The 20256-nt window shown below is 41.4% G+C and overlaps 2 protein-coding genes across 4 annotated transcripts; one reads left to right on the forward strand and one right to left on the reverse strand.

The window, feature by feature from the left end:
* Positions 1–3560: 3560 nt before the first annotated feature.
* On the forward strand, positions 3561–12114 carry cthrc1a (collagen triple helix repeat containing 1a). Of its 3 annotated transcripts, none has more exons than XM_035415127.1 (5): positions 3561–3828; positions 4784–4858; positions 9258–9476; positions 9963–10179; positions 10665–12114. In XM_035415127.1, exons 1-5 carry the CDS (start codon positions 3712–3714, stop codon positions 10805–10807), a joined length of 771 nt encoding a protein of 256 aa, XP_035271018.1. In that variant the 5' UTR covers positions 3561–3711; the 3' UTR covers positions 10808–12114. The 3 variants fall into 3 exon arrangements, with proteins under 3 accessions (XP_035271018.1, XP_035271026.1, XP_035271035.1); XM_035415135.1 differs by having other exon boundaries at positions 4784–4855; XM_035415144.1 differs by lacking the exon at positions 4784–4858.
* Positions 12115–13589: 1475 nt separating this feature from the next.
* On the reverse strand, positions 13590–19096 carry LOC118225955 (mitochondrial folate transporter/carrier-like). The gene is made up of 7 exons (XM_035415115.1): positions 18615–19096; positions 18105–18255; positions 17711–17796; positions 16499–16653; positions 15954–16067; positions 15342–15487; positions 13590–14184 (listed from the first exon to the last, which is right to left on the reverse strand). The coding sequence occupies exons 1-7, from the start codon at positions 18805–18807 to the stop codon at positions 14058–14060; spliced, it is 972 nt and encodes a 323-aa protein (XP_035271006.1). The 5' UTR covers positions 18808–19096; the 3' UTR covers positions 13590–14057.
* Positions 19097–20256: the final 1160 nt, after the last annotated feature.

The following is a 20256-nucleotide window of genomic DNA, read 5'->3' on the forward strand; positions in this document are numbered from 1 at the left end:
TCATTGGTATTTTATCATCTAAGCAAGTAATCTTGGATCACAATCAAACAAAATAGCAGCGGTTTGGACTGGTGTGGATAAGGTCATGTAAGATAAGTTGCCAAAAGGGAAAGGGAAAAAAAGGCATTATTTTTTTAGGCATTTTTCTGTTGGCTGAGCTATATATATAGAAAGAATATCAGAACAATTTCCTGATATAAGTGTGCTATTGCCCCCCAACCCCCCCTCCACTTTTGACTCCCCTGTGGAGGATCCCCTGTTCTTTTGACAGAAAATCTTGTGTAGTTAACCTCATTATTTTACTGTTTCTTGGAGGTTCCATGCAAAGATGACATGTAGAAGACAACAGGGTATGTTGAGCCATTTATTTTTCATTGCACTGGTAAGAGAAATGTATTGTTTGCAGCAATGATGGCTATTTATACCTTAGGATGTTGCATCTCTGACAAGCGTACTAATCTAGATTAACTAAGAACTAATCTAATATCTGTCTAATGCAGTTCTAAAATTATGTCTTCTCAAAAAATGTTTTTTTTGGCAGGACTTGGCTTCCCGTGAGGACTCAACTGAACTAATGAAGTAAGTTGAGCTGGATGAGGGTGAACCTTCTTCTCACCATTGTGTTAAATGAAACATGGCTTTTTCTTAAACAATATAATTCCAGATTGCAATTTAACAGTATAACGCTGTACTGGTAGCTTACAGTTAAAGGATATAACACTGCAAATGTAAGCTTGTGTTGTTTATATGGCAGCAGTGGTTGTGGAACTTTTTTCTTTGGCTGATTAAGCACTGAAACTGAAATGAGATTTTATCATCCCCATCAATATTCCCAGGTAAACCAATCTTGTGGTAGTTTCGTGTTTTTCGGGCAAAGTTGACTAACAAACTCATTGAAATCCAGTGTCAGGTAATCTTCATCACTTGCCTCATCTGCTCTGCATTTTCTGAGGTATCATTAACCACATCTTTGCTGTCAGAATCTGTCCTTCCTCTTTAATGGTTTTTCTTGTTGTGGTTCTTTTGACTATTATTTGCACATTGCTTCTGGCTTTGTTTAGATTTCTTCTGTTCCTTCTCTTTGTGAGCTCTCTAGGTCCATCTCAGTTGCATCTGAGATGTTTGCAAATACTTGTCTTGACCATCTTTTTTCGATTTGATCTTTCAGCAGTCTTTGGCGATAAACTTATGTTCACTAGAAATATATGTGCTGTATAATTTCCAGAGGAACTTGCATGTGCCTAGTGTTTATACAGGACCAGCAGTATTGATTACTTTTACAGCATTTGGTAATTGTCATTAGTCTGACCAGGCTTTCTGAAGACACTAACAATGGACGAATATCTGATGAAGTGGTTATGATTTCTGACATGTGAGAAGATATACATTTGCATTCCCCATAGCATGTACAGCACAAACAAGTATGGCTAGCTTCAGCCTTTCACAGGTCTTACTGTCCCGTCTTCCTTCTTACACATTTCAGCCACACTTTGCTCTCATGACTGCAGATGCCATTCATGTTTCATCCGTATTATAAATATTATAAATCTTGACTGAAATTAATTGAGATGGAGTCAAAAGATAAAATATGATTAACATAAACCTCTCAGCTATGACTACTTTAAATATAGAGTAAGACATTTCTCAGCCTACCAGTCTCACTGGACCTAGTCTCGCATAGCCAGACCTCCACACTTGGTTTCAGCACTGTGCCAGCGCTGGAGAAAGGTCTGGCTCAACCCATTATCATTCTGGTATAGGGGAAAAAAACGCTTTGGCTTGTTTGTATTTCTTTAAACCAATCGCAATCGTCTTGGGCAGCGTTAAGCCCAGGATGCAGCGACGGTGCCCTTGAAAACAGTAACAGGCAGATAGCGGAAGGGGAGGAGAATTCCGACTGAAATAGTCGGCCATTGGCGGGCTTATACCCACAGTCTATATCCGTAGAGTGAGACTGCACTGGACCTGACCTCCCACATTGTGCTTATTGAAAGCTGTTGCACACCAGAAGATGCACCCTCTAAATATACAAGATCCTACCCTAATAAAGGTAGATTAGAGTCATGGAAATCTACAGTATAGTCCTGTCTTTATTGTGAGAATGTGTTCTTGTCGATAAATCAATTTCTTCCAGTAAAGAACAGCTCTCTGGGATTTTTGTCAACCCATCTGCTCACTGCATTTAATGGGATCAGTCAGCCTACGCTACTGGTCAGACAGCTTTTTGATACTGCATGTTCTGCAAATTCAGACTACATTTCCCCCGTCTTTGTGAGTCTCTGCTACATTGTCAGTCTTTGTTTCTTCTCTCTCCTTTTTTATCAATGAATCTTTTTGATGAGTCATACAGTCTCTTTTCCTCCGCTGTGACAGCTTGAATTCATTTCCCTCTCTCCACTTCCTGTGCTGCACTTTGGACATCCTTCAGATATTTGAAACTCCTTTGTCTTTGTATTATAGACTCTTGGCATCCTGACTTCTGCTCTGCAATATTAGAAAATACAATTAGAATACATACAGTTGTTAAGATGTATAATATTATTGAGAAAGTATTCCTAAAAAAATCACCCACTGGCACCAAATATAGACCACAGACTTACCCCAGTCGGGATGGCAGATTGGGATGGCAGGTAGCTATGCCATCCTGCCAAGTTATGGATTGGTGGGGCAGCATGCCCCGTACTAATACAACACTGATAATTTGGCACTTTTCAGGGTTTCCCACAGAAATAACCACAATGACAACAGACTCTCAGCCCTTAAAAACATTAATTTGTGTACCTTCTGACCTCAGGTCAACAGACAGAATTCTCAAACGACTTCACACGTCCACACAATAAAGCCCAAAATTTATGGGATTTTGTGATTTTTTCTTCTTCTTACCATTCTTCCTTTTCCTGCCGATACTGATTTACAAGAGTTCTGCCCTGAAGGAAAATAACCAATTCTCCTTCAGTCGGAAAGGTCGGTTGTGTAATAATATTTTTTTTTAATTAAATTTTTGACTAAAATTCTGTTTTCAGAACATGGGCATACAAACATCCCCAGTAGTCTGCCTGGAGAATGGTAATATTAGTTTTTCCTGAAGCGCGCGTCCATGCATCAAAACCAGAGATCCGTAAAATCGTCGCAGCTCTGTGTCGTTAGTCTACCGGTGTTAGCAGCCCTTCATCGGAGTGACAACGACTTCACTGTGCTTTAATATTTCTGAGATTAAATGAAACATACAACTGTCAAAATATCCTCCCTAAGCTCTAAGGAACAAACGACGCCTTGTTTAAAGGCGGTTGAAGCTAATTTATGTAAAAAAAAATAACACCAGAATGATTCCAGATAAGTCGCTTCAGTTATTGAAAGTCTTTTAAAAATTTATGTGGAAGAAGGTACTTTTCAGTTGTGAAATCTTCCGAACTTTTGACCAATCCAAAGCTAGAGCGGATTTGTTCAAATTAAAACCGTCAGTAGATTCGAGAGTGCGGGTACACAAATTCCGAAAATCCCAGGGGGTATTTGGGAAGGGGTGGGGGAGGGGGAGGGGGGGGGGGGGGGGTGCTCGCAACTAGAGTCTATAGTCTACGCTTCTGTAGCCCTACAGGAGAGGACTGTGCGCTCTTCGTCTACCTACACCGCGCACAGCCACATAAAACATCTTCTGAAAAGAAGCACTGTGGACTGTTAGGTTACTCGGTATTGAAAGTTGTATTTTGTAATATGGTATCCCTACCAGTTCGCCTGGTCCTCTTCATTGTGTTCATCATATCTTTCTGTGGAACGGAGAAACTGAAACAGCGGGGTCTACGCCAGAGGGATGCTGAATATGTCGAAAGAGTAAGATTAGACAGTTTTACACTTCATTTTGTTACATCACTTTGAGTTACATTATACTGACCGATTGTTGAATTTATAAGATACAATACATTGCATAAATTTACTTTAAATTAACTGATTTTTTTCCCATTTTTATTTACGTTCATTGTCATTTCCATCAGAGTATGCTATTAAGGTACATTTATCTATTTTCTCAATGTTCTGTGTTGATTTACCGAAAATGTATTCTGTAACAAGGCCTATATCATATATCGGAATTCATTTAGTGAGTCATATTCCGTTTTGTGATGTTCGATACAGTCACCGAGTTTTTGTTTTCTGTTTCTTTTCTTGTTAGTTACGTGTAGGTGGAATTCGTTGCATGGTTGAATTTCCAGAAACCTGAGTTTTAAAAATGGTTTGCACCAGCTGCAGCTTGCAGCTATGGTTTTTGTGCCCTTGAGTCACTGGGGGGAGTCAGTGTCTGTACTTTATAAATTCACTATCTGCCACAAGTCTCGACATCTCTGGAAAGTAGGCTAGTTCGTGATGGGTTTGCATTACTGAGTCAAGATAGAATTTACAGTAAGTCTCGGACTGGAACAAGATTTGGGCGTGTTGGCATTGCCTTATGGTTAGTTGGTATGGTAGAGATGCAACTCAGGTTAACCACAAGACTGGTCTCTCGACAGTAAGTGAGAGCAGCCTGTTTCATTGATTTTTGTCATTCGCAAGAAAAAAGTGCACAACACGTAATACTGATTCCATGCAAGGGAGAGGCACTAAGTACATGCTTATATTTTAAACAAGTTACGCCTTGGCGGGGGCATGCCCCATATTTTAAATACAGGACTGAGCCATAATGGGGCCCAACTATAGGATGATAGGATGAAACACCAGATTCCAATAATCAGGGTGTCAGTATTAGAAACTAAATTGGTACCTGTTTTAATGGACATCATTTGTCACCTTCTAGTGCACTGGGAGGGACACTGACAAGCAGAACTGCACCAGACACCCCACAGACGCCCAGTCCACTCGTGTAAACGTGGTAATATTTTGATCTCACCAATCCCAGAATGCCTCTCCAGCTACACAGATGTGATGCTGTGTGTCTTGTATCCCTGCCAAGCTGACTTCTGGAACTCTGCCCAGTACAGTTCCATTGAGCTTGCTTCTACCCTTGCTTGACTTCAGTAACAGTAACCGCGCAAGCTGGATTGGTCATTTTTCAATGATAGCCCTTTGTGGTATCATTGAACTACAGAAATCTAACTGTGTGTGAGTGTGTGTGTGCGTACGTGCGTGCGTGCGTGCGTGCGCGCATACGTGTGTGCTTGTGTGTATGTGTGAGCATGTGTGTGCAGATTATAGTGTGATATGAGTTAAGGTTGAGGGTGGGGGAGGTGGTGGGTGCATGCTTTGTGAATGATTATGCAGCACTTTGAAGTGCAGGGCCTTTGTGTCAGTTGGTAGGGTGAAGTTAATAGAAACCACAGCTGTCTGCTGTTGAAAAGACAGCGGCTCCTTTCATTGCGTAAAGTTCTCGGCGAAAACAGATCCCAGCTGGTTCTACCAGATTACTCAGAGAGTAATCTTTTTTGTATTTATTGTAGTCTTTTTTTATAATGAAGATGCATCTTTTTTTCCTGGAATCAAAAATAAAGTTGATAAACTGGACATTAAACTATATTTAATATCGGCATTGCATATTGTTCCAACATTGTATCCAACATTTTCCCTGTTAGATGTTTTTTTTTTACTCACAGCATACTTGGAGCTGGGTGCTGTGTGGCTTCTGGGTCATGTGTGGTCCATGTGCCAAAATAAAAATAAGATTTCTCGGTCACTCAGATTTGTGCCAAAAGCTTTTTTTAGTCTTGATGTGGCTGCGATTGTTTGAAGTGACCTATGAGACCTATGATGGGTGTATCAGACTGGTAGAATAAAATAGTACTCTTGCAAAGAAATGCTTCTCATTGCAATGCAAAAACAAATGCCAGCTGCTGAGCTGGACTGTGTTTCTGCAGTATGTGGACACAGAGTTCAATGAAGAAACCCAACTGATACTTATGTGTATCTGCTCCTCGAAATAGCCTCCATTTCAAAATAGATTTCTAAAAACATCTAGACTTAGAGACATGTAAGCACAGAAAACAATGCTACCCAATGAGATTGTGCCATCACACAGTGGCTTGGGTTAAATCAATATTTGCCTTAAATGTATCCTTGTCTTTGTCTTGACATAGAAATACATGTCAGTGGTTTATTGTTTTCTTCACTAACATTTAGACTTCACAAACCTCTCTTCACAAAGTTGACTCCAAACAGTTTGTGGAGAAAAAATGAACACTTGTTGTTAGTTGTTAGCCTAAGATAAGGCAGTTGTTGATTCTTCCCAGGCTGTTCTTTGTGGCATTTCTTTTGTTGTAACAGTCCATGAAGAGTATGCACATGCACCGGTATGTGCAAGAATGTCTACTGTAAATCCCCCTGCTATTAGAAGCAAATGCTCACAGGATTAAATACAATTATAGTTTGATTACTATTTTAGCGATTCTCTGTTTCAAAGAGAAATGTTTATTTATATACATGCATTATGCAACAGCTACACTGTGCCACAACACAGCTGTATACCTGGTCTGGGGCTGTTGTTCATATGTTAGTTCCAATGAAGGCAATTCTTAATGCTACAGCATACAGTACATTCACATTCTATATGATTCTGTGCTTCCCTAACTATTTGGGGAAGGCCTTTTCCTGTTTCCTTGACAATGCGCCCAGGCACACAACAAGGTCCGTATAGAAATGGTTTTGTTGGGAATGGTGTGTGGAAGGACCTGTCTGCCCTGCACAGAACCTTGACCTCAACCCAATCCAACACCTTTAGGATCAGTTGGAAAGCCAACTGCAAGCCAGGCCTAATTGCCCAAACAGTGGCCGACCTCACTAATGCTCTTCTGGCTGAATGGAAGCAAATCCATACAGTAATGTTCCGGCATCTAGTGTTAAGCCTTCCCAGAAGAGTGGAGATTGTTATAGCAGCAAAGAGTGGACCGACTCCATATTAATGCCCATCATTTTGGATGAGATGATGGATGTCAGGTGTCCACGTACCTTTGGCCATGTAGTGTATGTAATTGGCAACAGCATTGCGCTCAGTTGCCATACCTGTAACTGTCTGCCACTGGTTGTTTAGTTCAGCCTCGTTTACGTTTTTAAAACATTCACTGTTTTGGTGCCCCAGGCTCTTTTTCCCTCTTGTCAGTACACAGGCAGATGTCATGGCACACAAACCAGTGAGGTCTATCTGATTAAACTCAGAGGTGTTTGGTCAGGACCCTAATCCTAGAAAGCCACAAATATACGTGCACATATTCGCTACAGTACATCTCAACCACCAATCACTATACTGTATTTTGTTTCCTAAGTTACACTAGAAACCATAATCAAACCATTTTAAGAGATGAGCGGGTGTTTGAAACATATTACAAGGGGAGCTGCAATTCTCTGGGTCCAGGGTTGCCTACCTGTGATTTAAAGAGCCTGATTGTAAAAACCAGTCTGTCATTTACAAAACAAATTTCATTCAGAACGTTTTCTATTGTTAGAACTAAAATGCACTGGAGAGTGCTTTCCACTCCTTCCACTTTCACATCGCTGCATTTGTGCTTTTAGTTAAATGCCACTTTTGCTCAACTGCGCTCTTCGTCTCCACGCCCAGTCTCCAGTCTGGGAATGCGCTGATTGAACCGTCATTACCGCCCTGGAAGAGTTTCAGGTGAGGCATTTCCATGGCAACCCAACGGCGAAAGCAGCCTCCTCGCTCTGCTGGATCACGTTTTCGTCTCGACCGCTGAAGTCCCAACTCTGTAATAGCATTTTTTTATGTGACATCTGAGCTCCCTGCCTGCAATGTAGTCATTTTCAAGATGAGGCATGAATAGTCGGTATGCAGTGAATGGTTTTTACATATGGATACATTGGCACAGGTTGATGTAATGGACTTGGTCCTATGTAAGTTTCCATTACTTCTGATTCAAATGAGAACTGAATCCTTTGCCTCCTGACAGTTTTCTAGCCACATTTGCCTGCCTTCCAGGGAGGCAGAATTTCCCTTCTGTCATTTGTGCAGATGGCTATTTAAGTCCATTGCAGAAGAATTCAGAAGACCAGTGGCACTGTATAGTGCAATACAGAATGCTTTTAGGGGAGTCTAGAACCACCATTGCATGAACAACCCACAGAATTCCATGTGTTAGCCTAATACCTTGTTTTTAGATTTAAGTGGTAAATCGATCTTTAGGGGTGCAAGTAATAGAGTTTACAAATGGTAAAATTATGGTATTAATAAAGTTCACATGCTATGTGATATATTATATTTAGTGATTTATCTCATTTGTGTGGTACTGGGGATTTTTCGACTGGCTCTTACTCAAGCCTGAGTAAGAGCCAGACTGACTTTGTTTCCCAACATCTGTGTAAACAGTGATGTAGCAGATTGTGAATCATAATGTCATGTCCTGAACCCTGACCACAGACTGGGGCTGACTCAGGCATGTTCTTAACAAAGAGCTCCATACAAGCCTGGATCTTTGTATCTTCTCTGTTGGAAAAAAGTAACATTATCAATCAAAATATTTCGTTCATGTAGCTCAGTTCATTTAATTCAATCTGTGGTGGTGTCATACTTATACTACTTGGACAAAGTTGCTTATGGAATAATGTGTTTTGTGAGAAATGCGCTTGTTTTCTTTGTTATGGAGGTCGGTGGTGACAAAAAGAATGTGCATATATTTCACATCCTTCTGTGCATGTTGTTCTTAGCATTTTAAAATGTTTTTCCAACAGCTAGGTTTCCCAGAATTGGCGAGGGGGCTTCCATGAGTGTTAGTTTATGCCCCACCATCTTGAAAAATTTGATTAAGTGATTATTGAAATATGCATTTAAAAACATGCATCTGAGCATTTCTTAAACTCAATCGCCAGATGTCTGCACTTTCAGGAGTCCAATGTGTTTACAACTGTCAAAACCAGTTCAAACCAGCTTTAATGAACCACATCCTAACAGTTCACACAGGGACACTCAGGAAAGCCACAATGACGTTTTCTCATCCTCAAGCTTCACGCATATCGCCTTGACCCAAATCTGTTTCCCTTGTTGGGACTCCCAGCTATACAGGAAATGAGACGGATCTGCGCAGTACGGTTTAGAATACACCTGACTGAGAATGACATCGTCCCCAGCGTGATAATATGGCACCCAAGACCCAAGGAAGAACCCGAGCCAGGATATCTTTGAATTCCTTTCCCGGTTTCCAGTTAAACACACGGCAGCCATTTCCCTCTGATGCTCTGCTGCACAGGGGCTGTGGGCTGGGGCGGCCCGTTCTGGCCGTGGTTTGGCGTTACCTGCTCAACTGTTTCTCATCTCCTTCTCCCGTTTCCAGTACAGCGAATGCCTACAGGGTCCCGCCGGCACCCCGGGCCGCGAGGGGAACCCGGGTGCGAACGGCATCCCGGGCACGCCGGGCATCCCGGGGCGGGATGGCCTGAAGGGGGAGAAGGGCGAATGCATGAGGGAGATCTTCGAGGAACCTTGGAGGTCGAATTACAAGCAGTGCGCCTGGAACTCTCTCAACTACGGAATTGACCTGGGGAAAATTGCGGTAAGCTCACGCAAAGCAGAAAACGCTCCAACTATATCAGACTGGATACAACATGGATCCTCCTCGAAAACATTAAAAAATCTGAAAAATTACATAGATATTTTTTGTTAACATTCCAACTTGGAAAAAGACTTTCATTAATCTAACCTGTTTTAAAATATTCTATATATCTGTAGATCTGTACCAGCAATGCATCTTTTGGATTCTCACAAGCTGTTCATTTGTGTTGTATGATGTCACTTCCTGTACTTTTGACCGTTCCACCATATAAGGTCTTATAGTGAAGATTTGCTATGTGCTTCCTAACTCACTGACTGGCACTCATCTGATACCAAGGCTAGATGTTTCAGACATTAGAATGCAGGGTGTGGAAGGGTAGTTAGCACCTGAAAATTCACCAGGGCTTAGCCTATGAATACGAGCCCAAAGCTCATCCTGAGGTGTGTTTTGGATCAGTGGTGCTCTGACGAGCCTCTACCCCCCCAGGAATGCACCTTCACCAAGCTGCGCTCGGACAGCGCCCTGCGGGTGCTCTTCAGCGGCTCCCTCAGGCTCAAGTGCAAGACGGCCTGCTGCCAGCGCTGGTACTTCACCTTCAACGGGGCCGAGTGCACGGGGCCCCTCCCCATCGAGTCCATCATCTACCTGGACCAGGGCAGCCCCGAGTTCAACTCCACCATCAACATCCACCGCACCTCCGCAGGTCAGCAGCCCCGCGGGGAGTTCTGAGCCCTGTAGCTAGGCATGGCTCGCTTGAGTCCAGGTTGTCATTATCTACTGTGACCTAGGGGAAATTGGCTCTGCCAAGTTTTTAGAGCACATATTTTGTAGAGCAGAATAGAGATTTCAACAGCGCAGGGTAATCATTCTGGATTACTGTATTCTTTGTCATAGTCAGGGGTAATTTGCATGCATCCAATGGCAAATGCCGAGAACTGATTGGGCAAAGTTGTAATTATAGAGAACTCTGAAGTATTTCTGTGTGCAGAGTGGTTTGGGCAGACAGCAAGCAACTTTACTGCTGTGGAACGTTGCTGCTTCAATTTTTTAAAAACTTCCTGGAAGTTTGTCATCACATATAGCTATACACTACCCTCTCGGGCCTGGTCTCAAGCAGTGTTTTGGGGGGTGGGGTCGGGGAATGTGTTTTAGCAGGACATTGACCCGTTCCTCTTCTCTTTGTTCCAGTGGAAGGGCTATGCGAGGGGATCCATGCTGGACTGGTGGACGTGGCCATTTGGGTCGGTACCTGTGCTGACTACCCACGGGGTGATGCGTCCACGGGCTGGAACTCCGTGTCCAGGGTCATTATCGAGGAGCTTCCCAAATGAGCCTCAGCCCCTCTCCCCCTGCAACTCAGGTGTCCTCCCATCAGCCATTTTGACCCAGGCTGTCAAATCACAACGTTCACCGCTGGCGGAAATACTGGCCCTCTGTGAACATCATCTTGGAAACAATCTTTAGCAATCTTGGGTGATACTTTAGGGCAGAATTGAATCTGTACTTTTAATCTGACCACCTGCTTGGCAAAGGTAGGGCATTTGTTAGCATTAGCATTATTTTGACAAAATCTAGGGGCTGTCGGTTCTACCTCGGCTGGAAAACCGCTGTTAGCTCTGCGGCTCTTCATTCTCGATTATTTTACCAATATGATTGAGGAAATCTTGTTTTATTTTAGTATTCTGCATAATCAAGGTGTTTAGTTAAATTAGCTGTTTTTAATGAAATTGCTCAGCATTGTTTGCATCACTTACGGTTTTTATACTTGTTTTGCTACGTGTCATTTGTAAACACTTAACAATTGTAAACAATTTAAACACTTGCTTATGCTTGGGTTTGGCTATGTTAATACACGGCTCTAAGGAATTGTATGCAATTGGCTTTTCTTAGACACCTGTTATGTTGCTACTGATGGCAAGGCAGCACATGCTATTTAATAGAGGGTCTACTGGGAGTTGAAGTCCAGGCATCATAAAGCACCCTGAGCAACTTGTAGTTACTGACTTCACCTCCCATAACCCTCAACAAGGAATGCTATGTGCTACCTCCTGTTGTGCGCAGCCATTTTGAAAATAGAAAGCATTTTGACACGGGATGTAGCCAGTTGTCTGGAGTCTGGGGATACACAGAAAGCACAGTAGAACACAAATATGTAATCCTGGCCTTGGTTCCAAGCAGGGCTTTTTCCCATTCAATTTTTCTCCAAGCCTGTGGCAGCTTTCCTGAGATTTGTTCACAACAGCAATCCAGGAACTGCTCCAACTGGAACATCATTTTGTTCCATCTTGGCGCACAATGGTAGATGTTTCACATAGGGAACCGGGGCCAGTAATTAAAGTGTGCTTATGTGCAATGGCAGCCATTTTGACCTGTAATCAATCATATTTACAACTGAGAATACGGGGACACAGTGCTATCAACAGGTAAGTCTGCTTTTTTCACTGTGGAAAATGTCAGTAAGAACATTCTGTTGCTTTATTTAAATGCTTATGCTGAATATCTTGTATTTTGCATTCATTCACAGGCTGTTATTACACATCAAAATCAGTGTGGTTATGACCCAGGGACCTATATATAGGAATTGTAATGTACTGTCAAAACAGATATGTTTACGAATAATAATGTTTGTGCACAGCTATCTCCTAAGTTGTGTTGAGTATGTACTGACAATAGCATTGAAAACTGTGTTGAAAATACAAAAATGCCCGAAATGGAAATGGCCAAAAATGCCTTCTTTAAAACCAGTGTAGTTGGTATTGTGAGTCAAAATAACCGCTACATGATCAAGTTTACAAAAATAAATAGCACAGTTAAAATTATCGCTCAACGGAAGTAATTTATAAGGTCAACTAAAGTCCAACGGTCATAAATGCACCACTCCTTAAACAATGACCATATTTGACTTATATCCCAGATATAAATTCTATCCACCTTATTTCGGGCAAATGAGTTTGGTTTGTTGGTTTAGTGTACACTTTTCTGGTTTGTGCAGTTGCCAGTAGAAACACGTTTTGTGTATCACTAGACTAGCTCACCATTAACATTAGCTATCGTCCAAAAAGCAATTAATTCAAGTCATCACAAGCTCAAATCAGCGATACAAGGCAATTACATCATTTTATCGCAAACAAATATCATGACGTTTGTTCATGTCATCTCCAATCCGGACTCCTGTGAGGATGCTGGATAGTTTTTCCATCCAAATCTGATTTTTGGTTTTCAGATGTATGTAGACATTCCAGTTAGCTAGCTAGCATTAACAAACTTAATCTGATCTGACCACTAGCTTCTACATTTAATGCACTTAGTGGTTCTGCTTAAGGTAAAATATCAGAACATTATCATATGGGAAGGCTATAGCCACCACAGCTCTGTGGGATAAATATGTACGGTTCAGTTTCATAATTCCAGAATGCAAAATGATTTCATTTCTTGTTAAAAGTAAGGATGAATGGGCAGCAGTGTAGTACTGTACTAATGGTTAAGGAACAGGGCTTGCCAGGTAGATTTCCAGGTGTACTGCTGATTTGAGCAAGGTACTTAACCAAAAGGGGTCCAGTAATATTAAGCTGTAGTAAGGCTTAATATTACTAAATTAAGTTATAAGCTTTGGTAAGTTTGTATTGTGCCTTTTAGAGACAAACTATATTCATTTGACAAAATAACATTTCTCTGGATTTTTAATGCAGACAAATATTGCAAAACCATGTTGTGTGCAGAAACAGAAGCCACATTATTATTATTTTTCACATGAAACACATTTAAAAGCAATGTCTTTGAACTTAAGCTGAGCAAAAAAATAACCTTGCAGAAAATTTGAGACGGCTCAGTCTTCTGTGGTCATGACAACAAGCTTTCACACTGGACAGATTTGTCAGCAATACGTAAAACATTCCACTAAGTATTAAAGCCAATAAGTTAAATAAAAACAATAAAAAAAACCCTGACGCATACAGTACATACAATCGCATACATACAATTTCCACTGCCCTGAGTCAAAGGCATTCTGTCTAACTGTGCGTTATTTTCCTTAAGGCATCCAGAACCTTCTGTCTTGCATCGTTTCAGTGGGGCAGTCCATTTCATTCTTTGAATTGGAGGCCAACGTGTTGTTAAAAATGAACCAAAATTGTACTATAAAAGTTTATAGTTTAAACTTTCCGTCTTCAAATTGTGGGTCACACCAATGCATAAAGAATTAACGGATTACGGTGAGCGCAACAGTACTGCACTAGTGTGGAAGTAGTTTTGCCTGTATTACATTTAATCATAATTAGGCTTAAATATGCAAACGTTTAAATATGTTCTCTGGTGGTGGTTGGTGATATTTGGGGAATTGATGCTTTTCTGTATGTCCACGCACCACACAGATGAGACAGGATGCTTTACCCGTAGACTACTTTCTGAACGTAAAAATATTGAGCCTTTAGGGCCAATGATGTTCAATACCACCGCATGCTCGGAAAATTACAATCGTGAGCCTCATTTCAGAGGCACGAGTGAGGTCACTTTTGGCCATCGCCAATGCAGTTTGGCCCTGCCCGACTGGTTCCAGCTCTGCCTTTGGTTCCCGTGTCTGGCTCACTTGTGTTTGCCGAGCAGGAAGTAGGAAACCTTCTCGTAGACCACGAAGGTAATGCAGCATGCAGGCGTGACTCTGAGCAGGTTGGGCACCATTCCTTTGTAGAAACCGACGGCCCCCTCGTTTCTGTGGAAACAGCGGAGGGGGAGCACCCATAAATACACCTCAGTCCAAACGAATCAATATTCACCCCAAACATGGCATCCCTTGACATCACATAAAAGAAAGGGCATAAAACACTGTTCTTATCTATTTAGAATTCAGTCTGTAGGATCACGATAAGATGACATTGCAGTGTTTATACTGCTATGTTAATGAAATCCAACAGTCAAGGTTATCGCATTTTAGTGGTAACTGCTGTGAAATATAATTGAACAAAATGAAACCTAGCCTAAAATAAAATCCTACATATAATATACAATATAATATATGTATTGTATAATATACATTTTATTTGTGAGCTCCAGGTAAGAGGGTCCTCTCCTCTAAATTCTGAAATATACAGTACGTGTAAATAAATGTGATCTGTTTCGTGACACGTCCTTCCAGAACACCCCACATTCACTGGCAGAGATTTAAATGTATGAGGTAGCTCAAGTATCCAGTTTGCATAAATTGCCCGCAAAAGACAGAGACTAGTCTGTGAAGCATCACCCTGCACTGCTAACAGTGTATCCCTTTGTGTACAGTTGTAACCTATTAGCTCTAGAGCAATTTGTGGCAAATAAGAAGTATGTGGCATATTTAAAAATGTTTGCACTAATGTCACATATTCAGTTACAACAGGCTTTATGGACCTGAAATTGAGAAACCACACACTCAGCATGGTAACGTGCTGTTGGTAAGTTGTGAATGTCATGGTTTATGGGAACTGTACTTAACACACACAGGCACATCATGGCATTGATGGGGTTGAATACTATTTTAAAACTCGCATCATAGGGATAAAGGGGCTTTGCAACTAATCCCGCTAAAAATGCTTCTCTGCAGAGGTGAACTTCAAACTCGGCTGAGCCAAAAAATTCACAGATTTCAGGAAAGTTTTAACATTTACTTTCAAGAAAGAAATTTTACCATCCTAAGCTAGAGGAGAGCCCTACACCAGGACTGTGCACACTAACTGCATTGAAATCCCACTGCTTTTTATGCTGGCCACTGCCTTCGATGAGCTCTCAGGACATAGGCACCACAGTGCGGGCTAACGGGTTTCAGGCTATTTGCTCGTGGGTATCTGTGTTTATTCCCGCTGTGTGTGTAAACTGTGCGGGAGGCTCTCGGCCTACCTCCACGTCCTCTTAATCACGTCTGTGGCCCCGTTGTACTTGTTGTGCTGGTCCTGCAAGCGAGCACGGACCACCTGGTATGGGTAGGTCGTAGCAACTGCAAATATTTTGGAAAAAGCTGCCATGGTAATATATTCCAATGGGTTCTGTGGGAAGAGAGGAAAGGATATTGTGAGTCATGTGCTTAGACATCTCCCAGAAGCCCTTCCAGGACCCTCTATACCTAACTGTGGTTAGTTCTGGAAAGTGACATTTAACATGGTTTCCCCATCTGTGGAGAAACTTAATTAAAACAATATAGAGCATAATTGAATTCTCATACGTCTTCCTTACATCATCCTTCATGCAATTGTAGTTCTTATAATAGTAAAATATCTCAACAGATATAAAACAATCCCCTTGTTTACACATAATGTGCAAGTACAGTAGTTTATGACACTTTGGTAATATATATAATACAAGCAAGTAAATTGCAGGATCAATTCTAAATGGGGTGTCGTTCATGTTGTTGGCCAAGTCTTTAAAATAACAACCTTATCACTTATTGACACTATAATAAATATGTACTATTTCAAAGAAATTGTTTTTTAAAGGTCTGTAGTTTTTACTCACCAGTTGTGCATCTGATGCTTTCTTCCTGTATTTGTTGTACTCTCTCTTCAGTTCCTCATAGGCCATGAATTGCAGTGCACCATGGGATGTGCCAAATAGACCAGGCACAAAACCCTGCAGGACACAGCACTATTTTAATAGTACATATATGCACCAAAGGATGTCAAAATCCATCAGACCCTCACATAATTCAAAAATTTTAATTCAATTGCATTTACATAATTTTGTACAAACTCTTTAGATCCCTATAATTTTTTAGATGCATGTTGCTCGGTTACTAACCGTTGAATTAAGAAAAATACAGGCCTGACCTTCCAGAATTACTGACATAATTAGTCAAAAAAAATGTAGGAAGTAGGAACAAGGATCCCAAGTAGCCTATATTGTGCTATTTCCATGGAGTACTAGCCCCCCCTTGTGGTAAACTGCAAAGCGAAACTCATGAGACATTGTCATACTACGCCCAGAGGGGGCGAAACGGCATAGGCCACCAATACAAATAGCACAATAGCACATTTTTATCAAAGTGTTAAACCAAGCCTTACCCGGTACAACCCTGGTATACCCTCATGCCGGTATATTTTTACAAGACAATCCAGCATTCCTTTGTACTGCTTCTGAGATGGCTCAGCATTGTATTGCAGGACAAGACGGGTCTTTGTGACCCAGATGGGGTTCGTTAGGCAAAGCGTCATCATACCTGAACACAGAGAGGACAGGTAAGGGTCTTCAACCAGAAGCCAGAGACCAGTTTCCCCAAACTACCCGAGTTCTCACTAAAGTTACAAACTTCCATTACAAACTAAACATTGTGTAAATTTGACCATTCAGGATGAGATGTCAATTGTCAAACAATTTTGTCAAGGAATGGGATACAGAATCGTTATTTCTGTCAAGTGGAAAACAAAAATATTGTCATATTGAACCAGAGAGTGATTATAATATTGTATTTGCTACTGCAATTAGTATCTGCATTTTTAAAATGGAGTCCTTGACCATTTTGCAGCCCTGAAAACTGTACTGGAGTAATCCTCTTTGCTCAAGGGGACAAATGGAGATCATAACTCATGACAGGAGTTCAAAGCCAATACGCAAATAGGTTTTATGGTCATCACTGCCAGCTTCTCAGCCATGAGACCATGCTTGCGTCAACAATGGTGAAGCTTTTGTGCTTATTGCTTCAAGCAGAATTTTTTACCCAAAGTAACCCAATACTGATGTCAGAGAATTCACATGTCCTAGCTATTACCAGCAGGAATGGAAATTATTTCCAGCGCATAGACGTTTGAGAAAGTCATGTTCCTAGTAAAAACGGCTCCAGGGCACTGAGTAGAAGCTACTAACGTAACAGCAAAATAATGTGCATCACGTCATTTTTATTTTAAGCCTTAATGAGGAATGAATGAAGCCATTCACACAGTATCCCAATTACTTTGATGTGATACAGCATGTTACAAGGACATGATTTTACCTTCCTAATGACCATGTGCACTAGTGAAGTGATTCCATTTTAGGTCATGACCCTGATTGTGGAACCATTTGTTTAACACTTGCTCTGCACACAAAGCTAATGCCAAAAAAAAAGTTTATTGCGCACAATTATTTTCTTTTACACAACCTATATACTTGCTCAACGGTGGACTTGGAAGTCAAATCCGAAAGAAACCTGGATAACCTTTATAATTCTGCCCATCCTTGACGTAAGATAAACGAACACGAGCACTGTCGCCTTCCAGACAGTCTGGGGCAATACTAACCTGCCTGTGCTGCAGACACCAGGTGTTCTGTTGCGCTCAGTTCAGCCTGACGAATTTCCTGGATGTATGACTTGATTGCATTGTAGCTGCAAACAGGAAGCCAACCAACACGAGAAGCAACATAAACTGTACAATACTTTCCTGCTATGCTTTATACAAGTTATGTCTGTAATAAATTGTTTCCAAAGCTTGATTTCAGCGGACAATAACGTTGAAACATCCCGGATAATGTAACCGACAAACTAAATAGCCACACCCATACAGACAAACTGTAATTTTGGAATTTAACAGAAAATGTATTTTCAATCATAGCCACGTGACTGTAACAAATATTTTATATGAAAAATGCAGGTACGTGAAAAAAATGCAGGTAATTTTACTTTGGCATACGCACAAGAAAAAGTAGAGTCCCCACGAGGCTCCAGCTCCCCACATGTTGGGTGTCACTCCTTGATAGAGTCCCCGAACTCCCTCCAGCTGCCAAACGCTCTTCATACAGTGGAGTATTCCATTGTATTTGGGCCTTAACTCCAGCCCATCACTTACTGCGTACAAAAACGAGGTACACTTCACTACACAACCGTCAAGATCACACAGCATGAGTTAATTCATTAGCATTAATTAAATCGACCGGTTTAAAGAACAAGTTTCACATTAACGAGATTCTGCCAATCTCGTTCACCATGTCATTTTTTGTGAGGGTGGCAAACAAAGCCAATATATGTCAAATTACCATTCATAAGGATATTATCAATTCTCTATCGATAGCTAAAACTGCATAACTAGGCATAATATGATGTAAGAACGAAGCAACACCACGCTGATAAGTCAAATCGTAAGCTATTCGTAACTGGCTATCCAGCTAATTATCGTCAGTTATTTAAGATACAGTGGCGACACTCACCTGCAAACCTGATTTTGACTAGATCCAGGGGGTGCAAGACCAAAGTAGACACGACTCCGCCGCTCAGTCCTGCTGCTAAATTCTCATATCTGACATGGCTGAAGAGGCGCTGAAGATTGGCCTTGATCGAGAGATTCGTGTTAGGTGTGTCCGGGAGGGCTGTTGGTGTGCCCTGTCCTGAAACCGGGCTCATGCCTATTATTTTGCTGGCTGTATGAAGATTTTAAGCGGAACAACGTAAGGCACCTAACTCGATAGTGTTGTCAAGTGACATTGAGCTACCGTTAGCTAGCCAAGGTTTTGAAAGTATTAGGTATATGCAATCAGTCCGTCCAAGTAATCATCTGCCTGTCTTAGACATGGTACCCACGTTGTTGTTGCAGCAACGCTACCGTTCCCCCATGACCTTTCCTCGGGTAATATTAGCTCGCACTAGCAGCCGCTAGCAGCATGCAAAACTCGAGAAATGTGACGCAACACGGAAAGCGACGTATCCCATAATGCAACATTGTTTCCGGTTACCGTTGCTACGGACGCAAGTCCATTTCTGACAGCGAAAAATTGAGCCTAAACAGCGACGTGTGTTCTCTCAGTCCCTGATAGCTCTGCCAAAGTTCACTGTCCGATGTTATCCGCATTGTCGAAGCATTGCCAGTGAACGTTAAGCGGTCTAAACTGGACAAGGGCTATAAATTCTTTTTTGAGAAGTTTATATTCGGTTATGAAGGTAAGTATAACGTTAGCTCTGGTTCACCAGAAAGCTAAATAGCTAGCTTGCTAACCACATCAAGTTAGCCGATTAAAGAGATGTTGCACTTCGACATAACATAAATTCTTTTCTGGAGGCGACTCCATTGTGTTTTCGTAGCGTGAAGCAACATCTGCTGTCCGTTAACAGCGTCTCTGTTCCTCTCGGTTGTCCCGAAAATGAATGAATAGGGAGCCTGACAACTGTGAGGAAAAGGGATTCTGTTAACGTTGACGGTCAGCAGGGGAGGCACATGCTATGTAAGTACAATGTGTTAGGCTCCACAAAATTACTTATGTTATTATACCGAAGTGAAATATCTCTGAACTAAGTTTTGTACTACCGTTACTATTTTGTGACATGCTGTTTGTGCTGTACTTGTTCTAATAAAGATTTATATTGCTTGTCAGATCGCCTGTGTAATGGTGTTCAGTTCACTACCGAGCTGTTTGTTTTCATCGCTAATAAAAACTACCCACACATTTTTAAATCAGCTGATATATCTTAAGTAGGCTTGTCGCGATGTCCGTCAATACATTTTGTAATTACAATTAACAACTAAAATAAACGTGCATCTGCAGTTTCAACATTGAATATCCAAATATGTGCTTGCTAACAAGCTAGCTGTCTAAAATGTAATTTGCTAATCATAACATAACATATAGCTCGCTAACTGATTTTATGACATTCCAAGTTCCAGCGCACGCCAAACTACGGAGGAAGAGGTCTGCATGCTATTTCGCCGAGGCTCTCAACCAAGCGAACGTTTCCCTGCTCCTGTTTACAACCTGAGGCGCTTCTCCAAAGCGCGCAAAGAGTACAGATGAGCTGCTTAAACTCTGAATAACTCGCGATGTCGGTGTTTGAGGTGCTTGGCTAAGTTAGCTAGCTAGA

The sequence above is a fragment of the Anguilla anguilla genome, chromosome 1 (assembly GCF_013347855.1).
Source record: "Anguilla anguilla isolate fAngAng1 chromosome 1, fAngAng1.pri, whole genome shotgun sequence".
In the NCBI taxonomy this organism is placed as follows: Eukaryota; Metazoa; Chordata; class Actinopteri; order Anguilliformes; family Anguillidae; genus Anguilla; species Anguilla anguilla.

Bases quoted from the DNA above. Each gene is read 5' to 3' on its own strand.
- cthrc1a (XM_035415127.1), top strand. From the start codon at position 3,712: ATGGTATCCCTACCAGTTCGCCTGGTCCTCTTCATTGTGTTCATCATA. The intron at 9,477-9,962 runs GTAAGCTCACGC...CTACCCCCCCAG, and splicing joins TTGACCTGGGGAAAATTGCG to GAATGCACCTTCACCAAGCT. The intron at 10,180-10,664 runs GTCAGCAGCCCC...TCTTTGTTCCAG, and splicing joins CATCCACCGCACCTCCGCAG to TGGAAGGGCTATGCGAGGGG.
- LOC118225955 (XM_035415115.1), bottom strand. From the start codon at position 18,807: ATGAGCCCGGTTTCAGGACAGGGCACACCAACAGCCCTCCCGGACACA. The intron at 16,654-17,710 runs GTTAGTATTGCC...CTCTGTGTTCAG, and splicing joins GGTGTCTGCAGCACAGGCAG to GTATGATGACGCTTTGCCTA. The intron at 14,185-15,341 runs GTAGGCCGAGAG...CTGTTTCCACAG, and splicing joins GTGATTAAGAGGACGTGGAG to AAACGAGGGGGCCGTCGGTT.